At 38.9% G+C, this 20,285-nt stretch overlaps 1 protein-coding gene across 1 annotated transcript in view; it reads right to left on the bottom strand.

Annotated features, from left to right (window-relative positions):
• The window catches only part of RECK (reversion inducing cysteine rich protein with kazal motifs), a 61,388-nt gene that overhangs the window by 11,625 nt on the left and 29,478 nt on the right, over positions 1-20,285 (bottom strand). Inside the window, exons 8-15 of the mRNA XM_037035909.1 lie at positions 18,513-18,710; positions 16,376-16,643; positions 12,383-12,562; positions 7,558-7,770; positions 5,966-6,102; positions 3,756-3,896; positions 2,396-2,587; positions 548-670 (exon numbers count right to left, since the gene is read on the bottom strand). Of these exons, the coding sequence (XP_036891804.1) occupies positions 548-670; positions 2,396-2,587; positions 3,756-3,896; positions 5,966-6,102; positions 7,558-7,770; positions 12,383-12,562; positions 16,376-16,643; positions 18,513-18,710 (1,452 nt within the window). The remainder of the gene's footprint in view (positions 1-547; positions 671-2,395; positions 2,588-3,755; positions 3,897-5,965; positions 6,103-7,557; positions 7,771-12,382; positions 12,563-16,375; positions 16,644-18,512; positions 18,711-20,285) is intronic.

Below are 20,285 nucleotides of genomic sequence, written 5' to 3'. Positions count from 1 at the left end.
GCACAGCTGTCACTGTCTTGCTTCAGTGTGGGCTTTTACCTCCCCAGAAACCCCCACGTCAGACTTCAAATGTCTAAATTCCAGATTTTATACCCCAGATTGGGAGAAACTTTTCTATCCATAGCTTAATTTATAGGGGTCTCTACCTACATGAACCAGTAGGCTAAGGGGGGTCAAGGAAGAAAGTGGTAAGAAAAACACTGGAACAGAAACAAACTTAGAAAACACATGGACTTCAGACCATAATTGGAAGGGTAAATGGGGTTATTTCAGCAGGTAGAAAGGTTCCATTTACTAAAACCATCCCAATCACTGATCTTTTTGTTTTGAATTCCAAAATACAAGTGCTGGAAGGGACCTAAGAAACCATTTGGTTTAATCCTTAAATCCACAGAGGAGGGAAAGTGCCTTGCTCTCATAAATAGGTGACGCACTTTCACTGTGCACATTTGCAGTTAAGGCAAGACCAGAGAAGCTGTCTTGAAGGAAAAATGGGTGCAAAGGGCTGATGGCCTGCTGAGGACAGCATCTGTGCGACCACGGTTACCTGTGAAGGTGCGACGGTCATCTTCTGAACTGTGCTCAGTCAGGCACAGGCGGGTGGAACACACCAGGTTGCCAGCAAAACAAGAACATACATTGCAGTCGATGTTAAAGGACGTTCCATGACCTGCAAGAAGCAAAATGTTGTTCCATAACATGCATTTATAAATAGACCATAAATTTAAAATTTAATAGTTTAAAAAGTTTTAAAATAAGCCCTGGCTGGTGTATCTCAGTGGATTGAGCGCAGGCTTGCGAATCACATGATTGAGGTTCAATTCCCAGTCAGGGCACACGACTTGGATGCAGGCCAGTTCCCAGCATGGGACTCATGAGAGGCAACCATACATTGATACTTCTCTCCTTCTCTCCTTCCCTTCTTCTCTAAAGATAAATAAAATCTTTTTAAAAAAGTTTTAAATAAGTTTTTGAAAAACAACTTCCAAATATACAAACTGGAAGTTAAATCTGGAATTATCTGGAATTATCTTCTGAAGGGCAGGCCCCTCGGAGTACGGGCTTCCCCCACTAGGTGAGGGCTCTAGGAACCCGTCTGTATCAGTACCAGGTGGCGTCACTGTGAGAGGCTGTGTTGCTTCGGTGAATTTTGTTTTGAAGACTCTTTCAACAAGTTTGCCCGTTTCACGATGGGAGGACTACTTGGGCACCAGCCCACACCTAGCTAAGTGTTCAGTAGTTTCTGACCAAAAACAGCATGACTCTCGCCATTCACCAAATCTTGCCCAGAGCGACTTTGTTTTATTTTTTTGTTTGTTTCCCTGTATGTAAAAGTCCTTAAAGGGAAACATTTGCTGATATGGAGGAGGTGAAACAAAAAAAACAGCAGAAGTACTAAAAGGCATCAAAATCAACGCATTTAAAAACTGTATTTAGTGGGAAAAAATGTCTCGATAGGTGTATTGCATCAAATAGAGAGTACTCTGAAGGTAACTGAAGTTTAAACACGCAGGAATGTTTAAACAAAAATTTAATAAATAAAGTTTATTTATTAATTAAATAAATAAACAAAACAAAAATTTTAATAAATGAAGTCTGGTTTGGGGGTGCTCCCCCTCCTACTTTTGTATTTACCCCCCACCACATCTCCCCAGATCCCCAACGTGCCGGTCTCACCAGACTGCTCGCTCCCTGTTCTCTGACTGTTTCTGGCTGCCTTTCTGCCTCAGATGCTCCTCCCCTCCTTCTGGAACTTCACTTAGCTCTCCAGGACCAGCCCTGATGCCACCTTTGGACCGCAGGGTCTCCAAATGCCTGGCAGCAATAACTGGCTTCTTGAAGAGCATTCGGTCCGTTACTTTTTGTGGCTCAAATTCTCTTCCCAGAAAGCATGACCTCAATCCCTCCTCTCGGTTTCAGCTCCACAGGGCACTGGTATGTTCTTTCGTACAGAATAGGCATTAGTCAGTGAAAGTTTTTGGAAGGAATGACATCGTTTATCTTCGGATATTTTCCGTGATACAAAGCACCTACCTGACATTTTAGCTAAGTAGATCATGGACTAAGAAAGGAATACCTGACTTGCTCTAGGGCAGAAATCTGCAAGCCAAGAGCACTCTTCTTTCAGATAAGATCTCACACATAAAACTTAGAATTGTGCATGGCACACAGTTACGAGTTCAGTGTTACTGTATTACCAGCGATCAGCCCCTTCTTGGGGAGGCTTCTGAGAGTTCCTTGGAAGCCCTGGTGTCCTTGTATAGTTAGAAAAATACTGCCCTAGAGTATCTGATTCGTGGACTTTACTCTCTGATGAGAATCCATTCAATGTTCTTCCTATGAAGTTAACTAATTTCAAATTAAAAACAAAAAACAAATGCAGTTCAAGACTCACTTTTTCTTTTTCCTCCAACAATACAAGACTTCTGGAGGTCTATGCAGTGCATCTCCATGCAGTTTTCTAAGAGTCCACTGGGCCCGCAGGAGCAAATTTTATAACAACCAACGTCTGAACCTGCAGATGACGGCACCTGGATCAGTGTCCCTTGGCGAACAATGAAATCAGAAGCTTCTCCCAATTTGCAACCTGTATAAACAAAAACCAGCTGAGTGAGGTGGCACTGTTCTGTGATACAGTTTTATGCATTAGATACATTTCCCATAAGTCTTATAGGTTCTATGTGGCTACCAGAGATTTTCTAAGAGAATTTTCACCAAAGTAAGTCATTGCTTTGGTTCACTGGCCAAAAACATATTCTCTCAAACAGAAATTCCATGTTCTGTGAGATGGTGGTGATTCAGGACCTATTTCCCAAAGTTAGCCATAGTTCTGTACAAAAATGCTATAAGTAGTTTTTTATTTTGGGAGCCTTATCCTCAAAGATATTCTAAAGTCACAGATATTTTTCAAATGGAATATGAAAACTGACAGTATTTTTAGAATAATCTTGATCAGAAAAACTTTTAGTGATGGAATATAAACATACCTTAAATTTAAAATAAGTTGACTACTTGATTGGGCTTAAGGAAATCCCATTAATTTCCAATTTTAACAAGATTTATTATAACTCTCTAGCTGATATGTTATAGCATTACACAAACATTACAGATGGTCCTTTTGAGACATCATGTTTATTTAATTTTTGTTCTTTTTTACTTTACACACATTTAAAATGTTGATTCTGACATCATAAAGAAACACTTTCAACTGGGAAAAAAATAAAAGGAGGCAAAATTTTGCCACAACTATATTCTAAAAGGACCCACAAAGAGAGAGACTACAAAAATTCTATGGTATAAAAAATTTTTCACCATTAAAATCATATGCATTTCAGTACAACATCAAATTTATGGAGTAATTACACATCCCATTGAGTATGCCACTTTTCTGTATATTAAAAGAAAGAAAAACCTAAACAATATGCATACATATTTTCGATATTACAACATGAAAGACAAAGTACAGAAAGCTGGCCCTAAGTTCTTTTCTCTTTCACTGTCAAGAACCCTGCAACTCACCATGAGAGTCTGGTTTTAGATCAATATTAGTTTATAATCTAAATTACTATTGAAAATTACTTGTCTTTGTCATTTTCTATTTATATAAATAGCACGTTTCCTGGGAAAACTTCAAACATAGAAAAATGTAACTTGCAAAATAAAGACCACTATAACCTCATTCTGAAGATAACTCCTACAAAGAAACTCCAGCAACACACTGATACTCACGCCACACATACCCATCTACCTCTTACCTTGAACACAGGAGTATGGAAGGCAGGGGTCTCCAGATGGACACCCTTTTCGGTTCACCTCACAAAGCTCATTAGCAGGGCAAGGATTGGGGTTACAGGGATGAGTCACCTCTTCTACAATGTTACCTAAAGTACTTGGCCCTGAAAAACCAGAAACAGATCAGTTTAACCTACCCAGATGAGTAACAGAGGTCTGTAAATTAGCTGAATTAATTATGCCTGAAATAAATGGGACAGCTGACAAGCTTAAAGCAAGGCCTGACTCTAGCAAGCTATAAAACACTCAGATTTTCATTTGTTTATTTATTGGGTGTACATGATATGCCCAGAAAGGTTCTAGGTACTAGTGATACGGTAGTGAACAAAACAAACAAATTTTCGTAACCAAGTTTACATTCTGGTCTGGTCAGGACATAGACAACAAATAGATTGTGTGTGTGTGTGTGTACTCCTATGTATGTATACAGAAAAAGTCAGACAGTGGTAAGTAATAAGTGGTGAGAGGGGATGAAAACTGACTGTGTATTTTGGGTAGGGTGGTCACATAGATGCTTCTACTCAAGAGGGATAATTTAGCACATTTTATCATAAATGATCATTTATTATGGTAAGATGGACCCCATAACATAATTATTTATTATCTTGTGAAGTAATGACTGAGGAAGTCTCAATATAAAGGATATGTGGGATTTAAAGAGAATATTAAATTTTAAACCCAAGCCTTCTGGAAGTTTCCTCCTACACATATATATTTGACTGCTCTAATAGGGTGAGTATTTAATTGAGTACACTTGTTTTTCTTACTGATTTTAGGTCAAACCCAGACTTGAGGGCTAACAGAGGTACAAGGGCTCCTGGAGTTTATCCCACCCGGTCCAGTCCCTTTATGAACAGGGAAGCTGAGGCTCAAGGACGTGGTCTGTCCAAAGTCACAGAGGCCTGCAGCTCCAGTCTAACGCCTTCTTTTTTGCCATACTGGTCACGAAGGCTACAGGACACTGTCAGTCCTCTGAAAATATGGCAGATACTACTAGCTGCAAATCCAGCACTCACTCTTATTTTCCTGCTTACTACTACAACTCCGATTTTACTTAGGATGCTAATGGTCCTAGAGCAAAAAAGATAATCTTTCCCTGTTTCCCTTACATTCGGTATGGTGGCTAGAATTCTAGTGGCCATGTTGCGATGATAAAATATACAAATTTTGATGACTGAAGCCAAGCACTAAGAATGATGGAGAAAGAGAAACAATTCCTGGTGATGGAACCACCAGAACAGTCATGGACTACTTATTTCTGGGTTTTTGTTTACTTCTATCTGTTTTTCTGCTCTTGGCAGTGGAACTTAATCCTATCTCACACAGGGGGAAAAATAGCTGAATTCACTCTTTCCAGCCAGCTCAAGGCACTAACGCCCCCTGGTGGCAGCCTAAATATTCCCTCTCCCTAAGTACTTGGTGAGCAGGAGTTCTGCCAGTTACCCCCTGCTTATCACCCAAGAGTCACTTCCTGCCAGGAAACTCAGATCCAGGATCTCTCAATGGGATAACAACTTATTCTTCTAGCTCCCAGCAGAAGTATTTGGCAGAGGAAAAAATTTCATTTTCATGTATGAACGCAGACCATCATTCCTTACTCTCTTATTTGGTGGGTGAGTCCAACCCATTATCCCCAGCTCAGGGAAATTCTGCTTCCCCATAAACCATGTCAAGGAGACAGCAATGATGTGGAGCTGGTTATATGAGAAGGCTGGCCCCTGGTTCACTGCTTAGAATTTCTGACTGCAACAGTTCGCTACCTCCTTAGACTGACAGGATAATTGCTTGCGCTTATATATATATATATTTTTTTAAATATTTTATTTATTTATCTTTTAGAGGGGAAGGGAAGGAGAGAGGAAGAGAAACATCAATGTATGGTTGCTTCTCCTGCATCCGCTGCTGGGAACTGTCCCCTGCTGGGAACTGGCCTGCAACCCGGGAATGTGCCCTGACTGGGAATCGAACCACGATCGTCTGGTTCGCAGGCCCGCGCTCAATCCACTGAGCTACACCAGCCAGGGCGCGCTTATATATTTTAAGATGACACTTCTTTCCAGAAAGGCCAAGCAAGTAAGACAAGATTCGGCAACTGAGAAAGTATCATTAAACCATAAACAAGGGCCGAGATGGAGGGGAAAACTATTTGGATTTTAAAAAACAAAGTACTTACTGAGGTATGTATCCAAAGGTATGCAGTTCTCCAGGTCATCCGTAGGCGACAGAAGTTCACAAATACTTTCTGCTGTGTGGTCTTCAGGGAATTTGTTCTGGTCCCCACATTTCTTGAGAATCTCCACACAGTCTGATCTTGAAAAGGAAAATACACAAGTTTAGGATGTGAGGAACCTTCTCTTATTGTCTACTCACTGTCAACTCTGCTCCTGCAGCTTTCTAGGAGTGGGTTTTCATAACAATGTTTCACAGCTGGGGAGGTGGGAGCATGACAGAAGAGAACGGGAGTCACAGCTGGCTGTAGGTTGAATAGTTAAGTCATATATTACATTATAAAATCATTCCTTTCTCTAAGAACCAGAGATTAAAGGCCTTGCTCAAATTTTATATGTACTGTGACTACCATCAGTGTGGCTGTCCCTTCTTTGAAAGGATATTGATTTAGGCTAGTCTGATTTGCTCTTTGCGAAACTATATACATCGTTTTTCTCAGGACTTTGCGCATGCTTGCTTCTTCCTTCCTCCTTCCCTCCCCTTTCTTTTTTAAAAATCTCTTTTTATTAGTTATCAAATTAATGTGTTTGGGCTGTAACAATTAGAAAGTCCACTTCTTTAAAATCCTCCCAGTGTTCAATAGAATTTGACTCCCATAAGTTTTCTATGCTAAGAGTCTATAATTTCTCACCTGTTTATGCTTGCTTGTCACCCAACAGTCACCCTCATCTCTCCCCTAATCAGGTCATCCCCAAGTCAGGTCAGAGGACAGATCCTGAACCCTGGACCCGTTTAAGGTTGAAGCAATCAGCAATCAAGCAGTCACTAAGTGCTCAGCAGCAACGAGCCACACAGCAACAATTTAGGGGCTGGATATTAACTTGGTTTTGGAAAAGGGTTTTGAAAAATAAAAATGCTTAAAGAGCAGCTGACATTGAATACAATATAATTAATGCTTTTGGTTTCACCCACCACAGAAGGTTTCATCTTTACTCTGTCCTAGATCCCCGGGGCAAACCATTCACGAATGTGGAACAGGCCCTAATTACTGTACTCACTAACTTGCTCCCTCACCAAACACCAAATGCCCATTGTGTGTCAGTATTATGCTAATCCCTGATGAGGAGAAAAAGAATAAACACGATACAAGAAAAAAGCACATGAGAAAAAGGAACGCATCAAGGAGAGCAATGTGGAACAGAATATAAGACAAATACACAAATTGAAATTTAAAAATAGAATTGTGCATTGAAGCTACTCAATAAATGTTTATTCAATCAAGTTCCATAAACAGAAATACAAATAAACATGTACAGAAATTTGTACTAAGGATAAATTACTTTCAGCTTGAAACATCTGGGAAGATTCCGTAAGAGAAGACTAGTAATTGAGAGGGGCTAAGAAGAACAGGCAATGGGCAAATGGAGATGGAGAAGAAATTTCAAACAGAGGAAGAAAAGTAGGAAAGTATTTGACCTGCAAGGGTAATGGGCAAAGGTTAGTAGTGGAAGAGAAAACTCCAGCAATAGGCTATAGGTGAAGATAACGGCAGGTCTGAACCGAAACTGGAGAGTCTGCATGATGAAAAAAACTTACTTGCAAATAATACTTCCCCGGGATTTACTGTGACAAGGTTTAATCTGCAGTGAACAGGCTATTGCTTTCCACATTTCTGGCTGACACTTTTTAATGTCAAGAACAGGGATGTTGATGAACGGCATCTTTATGCTTCCTTTCTCCCACAGCTTCATGTCATTCATGGCTCCTTGATCTGACTGAGCATTACAGCTCCTGAAAAGCTCTGTTGGCCTGAAGAAAAAAAAAAAGGCTGGAGGTAATCAAGAGGCAATTATTTTCCAGGGAGAAGCAACGCGTAAAATCCTGACATACTAATCAGGAAAACCTGATTTTCTTAAAGAAGAAAGTACATACAATCCATCAAAATATATCAGTTTAGAGTGTATGAAGATTCAACATAGACACAAGTCATTAAGATTCTGATGGCATGTTTTCTACAACTTTTTGTGAAACAATTAAAAAACTCCAAAATGCTGTGGGCTGACATCTCCCCTGTCCATTTCTTTTATTTCACACAATATGAGGGGGGATGCACAAAAAAGCAGAATTATCTTCTGGAGGGTGGGCCCCTTGTAGTACAGGCTTTCCCTACTAGGTTTGTGTTCTAGGACCCCATCTGTAGCAGTATACCAGCTGGCGTTGTTGGGAGAGGCTGAGTTAAGCCTCAGTGAATTTTGCTTTGAAGACTCTTTCAATGAGTTTGCCCATTTCATGATGGGTGAATCACTAGAGCACCTGCCAATTCCCTGCTGAGTGTTCAGTGGTCTTTGACCAAAAACAGCATGACCCCTGTGCCCCACCCTCCCTATTCACCCAATCTTGCCCCAAGCGGCTTTTTTTATTTCCCTGGATAAAAAAAGTCCTCAAAGGGAAAAGGTTTTCCCTTTGGAAGAGCTGAAACAAACAAACAAAAAACAGCAGAAGTACTAAAAAGCATCAAAACTGATGAGTTCAACTACTATTCTGAGCAGTGGAAAAACACCTCAATAGGTGTACTGCATCAGATGAAGAGTACTAGAAGGCGACTGAAGTTTAAACATGTAAGAATAGACAATTTTTATAAATACATTCTGTTTTGGGGGTACCCCTTATAAATAAGCCTCAATTAAAAAACTGAGATATAATTTATGAAAGTAAAATGCACAGATCTTACAGGTGAAGTTTTCTGTGTTTTGACCAACTTGCACATCCACCTAAGCACACCAGAATGAATTAAGGTGTTTCTATCACATCTGGAGGTGCCCGCGTATCCCTATCCAGCCAGCGCCCTCCCTGCTGACTGCGCCCAGAGGCCACTGTCACTTGTACTTGTATCATCATAGAGTTATTCTGCCTGTTCTAGAACTTTATAGAAATGGATTCACATTGTATGTGCTCTTTTAAGTCTAGTGTCTTTAGTTAAATGATCTCTTTCAGATTACACGATGCTGCTATGTATATAAATTGGGTTTTTTTATTGTTTGGTATTATTCCATTATCCTCACAGTCCTCAAACTCTTCGATCTCAGGACCCATTTGCACTTTAAAAATTATTGAATTTTCAGAAAGCTTTTTTTATGTGGGCTATATCTACTAATACCTGTCACATTCTAAATAAAAACTGAGAGATTTGAAAAGTAGGTATTAGTTCATCTTTTTTAAAAGATTTTATTTATTTATTTTTGGATAAAGGGGAAAGGAGGGAGAAAGAGAGGGAGAGAAACCTCAATGTGTGGTTGCCTCTTGCCTGCCCTGTACTGGGGACTGGGCCCCCCAACCCAGGCATGTGCTCTGACTGGGAATCGAACCGGCAACCCTTTGGATCACAGGCAAGCACCAAATCCACTAAGCCACACGAGCCAGGGAAAAACATAGGTAGTAATTCATTTTAAATGACAACAACCCTGTTACATGTTAATATAATATTTTTATGAAAAATAAGTGTATTTTTAAAAACAACAAAAATTTGTGAGAAGGGTAGACCTGGTTTACAGTTTTGAAAATCTTTTTAATGTCTGGCTGAATAGGAGAAGCTGAATTTGCATAGCTACTCCTGTATCCAAACTGTTGCCATATCCCATGTTTTATAGCATCCAGAAAACTCCACTGTTCATTCATGTGAAAATGAGAGTGAAAGGCAAACAACATCTTAGTATTTTATAATAGTTTTGATCCCACTGGGTTTGGGGGACCATGGACCACACTTTGAGAAACACTAGTTTATTGATTCACCTGTTTGTAGACATGAAGGCTGTTTCCAGTTTTCATGTCTTTTCTCAAGGCTATGAATGGCACTGCTGGGTCATAACTTTCTAAAAATACCAAACTATTTTCTAAAGTGGGTATTCCATTTTAAGCTCCCATTAGCAATGTATGGACACTCTACTTGCTTTGTGTGCTTTCAGTCTTTTTACTTGTAGCTATTCTTTTAGTGTTTAGTGGTATTTTACTGTTTTTTTAAAAGATTTTATTTATTTATCTTTAGAGGGGAAGGGAAGAAGAGAGAAAGAGAAACATCAATGTATGGTTGCCTCCTGTGCGTCCCCCACTGGGAAATGGCCCACAACCCAGGCCTGTGCCCCGACTGGGAATCGAACCAGGATCCTTTGGTTGGCAGACCCACACACAATCCACTGAGCTACACCAGCCAGGGCTATTTTACTGGTTTTAATTTGTATTTCGCATGACTAATGATAATGAACTTTTTCATATACTTCAATGGTTATTATGTCTTCGTCCTTTTAAAAAAACTTCCAAAAATGGAATTTATTGAGGTGACACTGGTTAATAAAATTACATAGGTTTCATGTGTTTCTGCCCGTTTTTTAATTTGGTTGTTTGACATTTCACTACCAGGTCACAGGAGTTGCATATTCTAGATACTTGTCCTTTGTCAAATGTGCATGTGTGCATGTACACATGTAACATAGTAAATATTTTCTCTGTAGTTTGCCTTTTCAAACTTTAAATGGTGCCCTTCAGTGAACAAGTTTCCTGTTGAACTCTAATTCATTAACTTTGTCTTTTATAATTAGTGCACATTGTTTTAATTTTGTTGCTTTATACTGTCTTAAAATCAAGTACTGGGAGTTCTTCAGATTTATTTATTTATTTATTTATTTATGTATTCATTATTTTTTAGAGAGAGGAGAAAAGAGGGAGAAAGAGAGGGAGAAACATCCATGTGTGAGTGAAACATCGATTAGTTGCCGCTCTAATGGGGGACCTGGCCTGCAACCCAGGCATGTGCCCTGACTGGTAACTGAACCAGTGATCTTTTAGTTTGCAGGATGGTGCTCAACCCACAGAGCCACACCAGCCAGGGTAAATTTATTTTTAAAAAGCTGTTTTAGCTTTCTAGGTCCTTTGTATTTTCATATAAATTTGAAAATTAGCCTGGCAATTTGTATTTTAAAAAGCCCACTAGAATTTTGATTTGGACTATACTAAATCTAGAGGTCAGTTTCAGGAAAATTAACATCATAAGAATATTGTCTTCTAATCCACGAACAAGGTCCCTCTCTCCATTTATTTGCTGTCTTCAATTTCTTTCTAAAGTTTTCTGGTTTTTAGTACAGAATTCTTGCCCATCTTTTGCTACACGTATCACCAAGTATTTCATGTTTTTTCAGTGCAATCATGTACATTTTTAAATACATCTCATTTTCCAATTATGTATTGCTAATATACAGAAATACAGCTGGCTTTTGTATGGTGCTGTTGTGTCCTACACCTTTATTAAATTAAAGGGTTTAAGGGGAGTTTGTGTGCAGATGTTGGGGCATCTCCTTTTGTGGTTTCCTCCTTTCTGGGATGTTCCACTTCCATACCCAGCCACTCTGGTAGCCCCAACCTCTGATCTCTTAACTCCTCAGTCCAAAACTGCTCTTTTTGCTTGGATTCCATATGCCATGTAAGGACACTGAGAGCGTCCATCAAGGAAAAACTGGGTGCGTGTGGCTCTCACTCAATGTAGTCTCTGTCTTGCCAGAGACGCAGCCCCTCCTGCTTTGGGTCACTTTTTAATGCCTTCAAAACAGTTGTTTTCTAATATTCTGTGCAGAGTTCGTAATTAGTATTGGCAGCAGCATTAGTCTGATACAAACTACTCCACCATCAACTAGAAGCTAGAGTTATTGTATCCAAGTTTAACTTCAAACATTTCATAGAGTTCACATCTGCTCAATCTTTCTGGCTAATATTCTATCACCAATCGTAAAGATATCTCAATTTTCTTACTCAAAAAATAATAATCTGTATACTTTTAAGAGGATAGGTGTGTTTGAGCTTGAGGTAAACATCCTCTGGACTCCCTTCTGGCCCAACTGAATGATTCTTGTCCTTTTTGCCTCCTGATCTCCGGGATGCAGCTCACAAGACCAGCCTCCTCTTCTTTAGAAACTCTCCCACTCTGGTTTCTCTGATACGGAATTCTCTGTGCTTCTGGATGTTCCTTTTCTGTTTTCTTCACTGTTTCTTCAGCCATTCATTCAGTTCTTGGCCCTTATTTTTCTTAACCATACATGATACCTTTGGAAAAATACCTATTCAAATTGCTTCTGTAACGAAAATATTTTCTATGAAATAGGGGACTCACCGAATGCGAACCTCACCCAGACTGAAGGTCCTTCAGAGTAAACTGACCACAAGAGGGCATCTGAATTCTAGAAGCTTGAAGTGCATCCTTTCCCAGAGGTGATTTACCACAGGAAATACAGCATTTAAAGATGAAATTGTAAAGAAAGACTATTTCCCTTTAACTTAGCAAAACCAAAATCAGAATATAGTGTTTTCCCCCCTTATTTAAAAACAAGATAACCAATGAGAAAGTATTTCCATTCCATGTACAGTAATGTGCTCCTACCTGTTGTTGAAATTAGTACAGTAAGTAAGGTTTCTACAGCCCAACTGGCAAGGTTCCCGAACATCTGCTAAACAGGTCAACATGGATACTTCTGCTGGATTATATTCACAAAAGTGATCAAACTCTTGCCAGCTCTGTGTATTGCCCCAGCTCATGCTATAAAGTTTAGTGCATAGTTCCCTGAAAAAATAGCACAAATGCAAAAACAGAAAGATAAGCCAAATGAATACATATTTGATTTGCATAGAATTCAAACACTATAAACTTTGCTTTGGAATATAAGTGGAGAAAAAAGTACAGAACCAAAAAACTAAGATCTCCTAGAATTTAAAGTCAGAAAAAGCGACCTTTCCGTGAAAGAGTTAGTCTCCTTTTATCATCTATCTCTTTCCTTTTTGCCACAATTGCTAGAAAGCTCAGTGCTAAATTTAATGTTTAATTATAGTATCTGTACATCCTTGTTCTTGGCAAAATTATTGCCTTCCAAATTTCTGATCTCTCTTTTTACCTTTATGTAAAGTAAGTTAAGCATAAAGTTTTATGTTCCAATCACAGAAGGCAAAACTGTGACATGGTCCTCAGACATCGTTTTAATAAGGATTACAAATTTAGGGTTCACTAGTTCTCTCTGAAAAACTCTCCCAAAGCCACTTATATACCTGAAGATGTATCAAGATAGTCTTTATGTAAAGGCTTATGAATTCTAAAACTTCTAAATACTATTGTAGTTAATACATGGGATTCTTATTTTGAGTACTAAATCATTACAAAGCAACTTGACTACATGTATATGATATCTGTCCAGAAGGTATCCAGCCATGTAATATGAGAAAGAGACATTTACTGAAAAAGATATAAGACGCATTGTACAAAGGACAATGACACCTCAGTCCCCTTCAGAGTAGGCACCTTGGGACCTCACACAGTTCTCCCAATCACCATTAGCTGCCCTGTTGTATTTTCCTGAATGTCAATGATGGTCTGAAATCTCTTTCCTTTGAAAGATGATTTTAGTTTTGGGAACAGTCAGAAGTCACAGGACACTAAATCTGGGCTGTAGAGAGGCTTGAGTCACACGGGTGATTTGATGTTTCACCAAAAATCTCTGCATGAGACATGATGCATGAGGGGGTGCATTGCTGTGATGAAGCTGCCAATCACCAGTTGCCCATAGCTGCAGCCTTCTGAATCATCCTAATAGCTTCCACAGAGGAATGTCCAAGCTTAATGCAAAATCTGATGCAGATTTGTTGCTCTACTCATTCAGTCATTTTGAATGCAATGGCCACACAGCACACATGCTCACTCAACGGAGTCTACAGGCCCCACTGATTAGTACAGTGAAGTCATCATTGTTCATACATGCACATTCCAGTCCACTCTCCTTGGCTGCCAGGTCACATTGATGTTGTGCAAACTATTCTCATTATATCAACAATGCCTGGACTTTTTCCAGACAGACCTCGTATAGCTAAAATAACATCTATACTATTTCTAAAAGTGTTTTGACACATTATATTAGTTTAATATTTAAAATGTATAAATGTAATAAAAATATCAACACATGTAATATAAAGCATGTAGTATTAAACTTTAATGCTATCAAAATATGCAAACTCACAAGAAAAATTCTCCACTCCTGTAACATTTTGATTTCCATAATTACCCCTACGAGGAGGGTATGTTGACTTTTATAAGTTCGCTCATTCACTCTATCAGTGTTTACTGAGTGCCTACTTTGTGTGAGGCCCTGTTCAAAGCATATCGGTGAATAAAGAGACAAGCTCTCTGCTCTCAGTGGAGCTTACACATCATGGGGACGAGGAAGGTGAGATGGAATTACCTCCATCTAGAAATCAGTTCTTTCTCTAGTACTTAACTGTCTCTATGACCTTGGAGAGACTGTTTAACATCTCATAGTTTTCTGTATATAAACAGGAATGATACAAATAGATAGCAATCATCTTAGGTTTCATGAGGACAAAAAGAGATAGAAGTAAAAACATTCGGTAAAACCAAAACCTCACGTTGAGGTAAGGGAGGGCAAACGAAGTTTCTTCCTGAATGTCTCCTGACACAACATAGCTGCTCCAGTCTTCAGTGACTTTAGGCCACAAACTCCTCTGTGGATATTCAGAGAATTATTCAGCATCCCTTCCATCAATAATTTATTAGTTCCTATCAGCAACCCAATTTCCTTAACCACAGGGCCAGCTTAACTTCTCTTCAAGCTCTTCTGTTAACTTTCTTTGGATATTTTCCAAGTTTTCCATCTCTTTGGTAAAGTCTGATAAACTATATTCTAGGTATACTTTTTTGCTAAAGGTCCATCCAATTTTGAAACCACAGGAAAGATGGTTTCACTTCTGTTATGTCAGATTCATTTCTGGATATTCTATTAATATGTGGTCCCTTTTCACCCAAAATGTCTCTAATAAAGTAAACTTCTATTTCATTTGTGTTCTATTTATGACCTTAGTTACCTCCATTTATTCTTTTCAATTAATTATTTAGTATCCTCAACTGAGGACATGCCCATTGATTTGAGAGAGAGGGGATGGGAGGGAGGAAGGGAGGGAGGAAGAGAGAGGGTGAGAAACATTGATTAGTTGCCTCTAGGGGATTGAACCCACAACCTAGGTATATGCCCTGACCGGCAATCGAACCCGTGACCTTTCAGTTTATGGGACACCACTACAACCAACTTAGCCACACCAGCCAGTGTTCTCCTTTTATTCTTGTCTCTAGCTTGTGTTTCCAAATATTTGTACTGTGAATTTTTTATCTTTAAGTGTACCACCCAAATGAATGCCTACACATTGCTACCTAACTTTGAGTATAAGTGTGAACACAGGCTATTTACTAATATATATAAAAAGCTGGTTAAAGCCAAAGTTTCATAATTTAAGAGAATATCCCTTAGATGTCCCATGAAAACATCCTCTATACTGTAAGCTTACTTAATATCCTCAAGTACAGAATCCACACTGCATTATTTAAAAATATGTATTGCTCTGCCAATGCTAATCCTCTACACCTCAAAACACAGTGCTTTCAGCACTCAATGTACAAAAACAATGTTTTGTATATAGTAGACCCCCTTAAATGAGGGGATATGTTGCAAGACCTCCCCAGTGGATGTTGAACCCTATGATATACTATGTTTTTGCCTATACGCACATATTGTACCTATGATAAAGTTTAATTTATAAATTAGGCACAGTAAAAGATTGACAATAACTAATAATTATAACATACTATAATAATAGTTATGTGAATGTGGTTCCTCTTTCTCAGCAAACTACCATGAATTTATTTCTTCATCATAATTTCATTGATGAAAGATTTGTTCTTTCCACAGTTCTTAGCAACCTCAGCATATGATTTTTTTCTCTTTCCTTATTAAGTTGAAAACTTCCATCTTTCCACTTAAAGGAAGCATTTTACGGCTTCTCTTTCGCATATCCGAATTATCAGCATCACTACTCTTGCTTAATTAAGCACTGCAGCTATTAAGTAAAATAAGGGCTATCTGAACACAAACACTGCAACACCGTGACAGCTGACCCGACAACCTGGATGGCTACGAAGTGGCTAGTGAGCAGGGAGTCCATTAACCTGGAGACGGTGGGCAAAGGGATGATTCACATCACATCCCGGCAGAGCAAAGCAGGACAGAGTGGACAGTATGAGATATCATCATGCTACTCAGAACGGTGTGCAATTTAAATCATGAATTATTTATTTCTGGAATTTTCCATTTAATATTTTCAGACCATGGCTGATCCAAGGGTAACTGAAACTGTGGAAAGCGAATGCAAATAAGGGGGGACTACTGTATACATGGTGCTCAATAAATACTTGCTGGATAAAAGAATGAAAGATTTCATGTCTTCTAAACTCAAGTTTACACAATGCAAGAATATAACAGATACTTGCTAGACTTAAGTGCTATTTTCTACTGGTTTTAATCAAGGAAAATGAGATACCGACCTACATGTTGACGTGTTTGCTTTAGAACAGCAGTGCAGTTTAGCCCCATCAAGGCCTGTGGAGGGTGGAGGGTGTAGAGTGACGCCAGGGTGAACGGACTGCGAGCTTTCAAGAAAACACTGCCAAAGGGGATCCTGCGGCAAGGGCTGGGTCTTACAGCCCTCAATGAGGCCATCGACGATCTCCATTTCTGTTTTTTTGGACATCAGAATTCTCTTGCAGGCATTTTGACAAGCATGGTCTTCAGCTCTGTCACAGCAATATAAACCTACATTGTGGGGGTAGAAGTAGCTTAATTAGCTGGTTTGGTGTCATGTGCTCCTCAGAACAAAAGCACATGGTGGTGGACTGGAAACCCTTACTCCTCTGAGTCAGATGTCAATATCTGCAGTATACAAGGCCTACCAAATTCGCTATTACTTTGCAGTATAGTAAATAAAGGTATTTACTAGGTGTGCCTATAAATGAGGTATCTATTACTAGAACTCACCACTATCCTCAATCATGGGGTCTCTGGCACCATTCCTGCATAAATGAAAGCTCATCCTCCACCTAAGAAGTCCTTACATGCACAGAATTTTATGTTCCTGGAAAAGGTATTGTAGCTCAAACTGGGATTGTTTCATGCTAGAAATGACATCCTAAAAGGGATTACATCTAGACATGATGAGAGAGAATGATGACTATTTTTAATAGCAATAACCACAAACACCACATTTCATCATATTCTGGGATACAAAGCTTTTATGTGTCTATGCAAATCAATTAATCTAAATTGTAATTCCAATAATACAGTTGCAAACTCTGGCAAGATTATCAGTTCATTACCACCTTTAATTTTCTACAGAGAGTCAGAAAGTTAAAGGACACTTTCAGCCATACTACAGAATTCAGAGGGCTTCTTTGAAGTGGTTTTCTCAGGTGTCTTGGAATTTCTAAATAGTCTTTTCGGACATATGTTTGTATTTTTTTTCCAGATTTCCTATGTATTAGTACAGACATTCTATATGGATATTCTTCTCGCCTTTAAAGTCTTTCTGCCTTTTTTTTTTGTCTCATCATCTTAGCTCCAACAACACCTCTGTATGGCCTGAACGTCAGTGAAGACTGCAAAATGCATGGTTACTTGTGGCAAATGCTTCATCCTCTTGACTTTCATCACATAGACACATCACAGGATGTCATAAACCTCAGAGCTCTGCTTCAGATGATGGACAAACAAGGCATATAGCACTGTTTTTAAGTTTATAAAAATAAGTCTATCCCAGTATAAAATCAAAACACTGGCATCTGGCTTATAGATCCTTATAGAACTTACCCTAATAAGTTCTTTGTTAGTTGGTTAATTAGTCAGTTCTTTAAACTTTGATAACTTCTAAATGAAGACAATGCATTATAGTATGTACAACCTGTCATTTTAAAAAGTATCAGGATCTCTTCTCATATAGTGATGTTATAACTATAAAAGTAGTAACTGTTTACTTGTAAAAATTCAAACATTACAGATACATATGATATGGAACAAATAGGTATATAACTAAAAATATATCATACTATATACTTAGTTTCGCAACTTTTTTTTTGGCTTATTGTGTTTTGGACTTCTCTTTAAACACACTTCCTTTATGTTGGTTGTATAGTGTTGTTATTATACAGATACACGATTTATGTAATCACTTTTAATACCCTATTCATCAACACCCTATTGATGAATATTTGGATTATTTCTAATTTTTCTCTTATTATTTTCTCACCAATGTTATAGCAAATAACCTTTACATGTGTAGATAAACTTTTGTAAATTTGTAAGTTTTGTTGAAAGACAAATTCTGAAGAATGGAATTGCTAAAATAAAAGGTATAATTATTTTAAATTCTCACGGTCATAACCCAGCTCCCTGCCTCTCCCAAATATCCACAGCAACAAATTTTACCACCTCAGAATACAAAGTGCCTTCCCAGCCCACCTTTCTTGGCATTTTAGCTGTGACAGTGATGTCCAATCTGCAAAATGTAAACACCAAAGGAAGTCTGGTGTGTCCCAAATGCCCCAGACTGCAGATATCTACAAGATTTTACTTCCTTTTCACAAGTTATTTTACCAAAAATTGAAATGAGAATGTGTCCCTTTTACTCACTGTCTGTTGGGTTCCTCATCGGATAAGATTGGGTGTAATTGTTCACACAGTGTATTAATTGTGGACTAATAGAGGCACAATAATTTTCCACTGCTTTGATCTGAGATGGACCAGGAGAAGAGTCTGTTCGAAAAATCGCTTGACAGTACTCGCGGCAGTTTGTGTGATGGCCCGCGTAACTGCAACACACTGAGCCCACTGGGGGAGAAAAGGAGATGACATTGAAATGGAAACAGCGATTTGCTAACATTAAATCATCACAATAATGATACAACAAATGTGTCTTTGAATTTGAGAAATAAAACCATGCCATACAAGACAAGTACTTAAAATCAGCACTTTTGTAGGCACTGCCATGGCCACCAATATGAAAAAGTCACTACTGGCCAACTTATAGTTTAGTCCAGTGGTTTTCGGCAGGAGCAATACTCTACCTTCCCCCTGGGAGAATCTGAATGCATATGGAAACTTCTCCCCAGGCTGGTGTAGCTCAATGGATTGGGTGTGGGCCTGTGGGCCAAAGGGTGGCCGGTTCTATTCCCAGTTGAGGCACATGCCTGAGTTGCAGGCCAGGTCCCAGGCAGGGGGCGTGCAAGAGGCAACCACACATTGGTGCCTCTCTTTCTTTCTCTCCCTCTCTTTCTCTGTTCCTTCCCCTTTCTCCAAAAATAAATAAAGAAAATCTTTTAAAAAAAGAGTAAAGACTTTGTTAGTTAAAAAAAAAAAAAAGAAATGTCTCTGCTTCTCAGGATGACTCGGGGACCACTGCTGCCATTTGGCACAAGGAGGTCAGGGCTATTAAATGCTCTGCAGCATACGGAGCAGTCGCGTCAGCCAAAACTGCCTCCCAAAATGCCAGTGGCGCTCACGCTGAGAACCACTGGAATGGCTTCTTGCCACATTAGATCTGTGGAGATTCAAAAAACAAAGCAAAGCAAAGCGAAAATAAAACAAAACCCCAAATGTCTCACATTTATAAAATAGGACCAGTGGAAAGTAAGAGATATCAGGATCATTTCATAAATTTGACAATTATTTAACTGTATGTCTTGAAACACAAACCTAAAAGTTCTAAAATGTTTGAATATCTGCAAGAATATGCCTAAACTGAAACAGTCTTCACCTCACAACTGGTTTGATCTGCTTCAGTTTTAGAAAGTAAAACCCACATTTGATTCTGCATTAATGTATTTTTAAAAATTAAGAGGACGAGTGGCTGGGGGGTGGGGTACAGATGTGGGATTTACAATGGAAAAGAGCAAGAGACATTCACAGAGAGGCCAAGGGGTCTGTTGGGGGGCTAAAGGGAGACAAGGCAGAGGTATGGCAACAAAAGACTAAGAGAAAGGCAGAAAATCTCTGATAATTATCAGAGATGGTTAGGGAGGAACTAAAATCAGATTTCTGATGAATTCCACAGACCAGGTAATAAGGAGGGAATTCAGGCAACTTCCAGAAATAATAATGAAATGATAAAATCATATGCAAATTAACTAAACTAGGAATGAACTAATGCAGGACAGGCCTCAGTTTCCTGGTCATGGACACAGTTTCATACCTATTGTGTCATGTAAGTTTTTTTTCCATGTAAGTTTTTGAATTCTAAATTACTACCAAACTTACTGTGTTTATCGGTGAATCATTCAGTTTCATCACAAAAAAGCAATTATTAATGGCTACACTTATCACAGTCAATGTCAGTGAGGATAAAGTGGGAGTGTATGGGGGGTGCTGAGGACAAAAGACAAGTCGAAGCTTGTCTTCTGATTCCCC

The sequence above is a fragment of the Sturnira hondurensis genome, unplaced genomic scaffold (assembly GCF_014824575.4).
Source record: "Sturnira hondurensis isolate 20B ecotype Veracruz unplaced genomic scaffold, ASM1482457v3 Scaffold0022566, whole genome shotgun sequence".
NCBI classification, from domain to species: domain Eukaryota; kingdom Metazoa; phylum Chordata; class Mammalia; order Chiroptera; family Phyllostomidae; genus Sturnira; species Sturnira hondurensis.
Note: the sequence above shows the minus strand (reverse complement) of the source record. Positions and strands in the feature narration are given on the sequence as shown.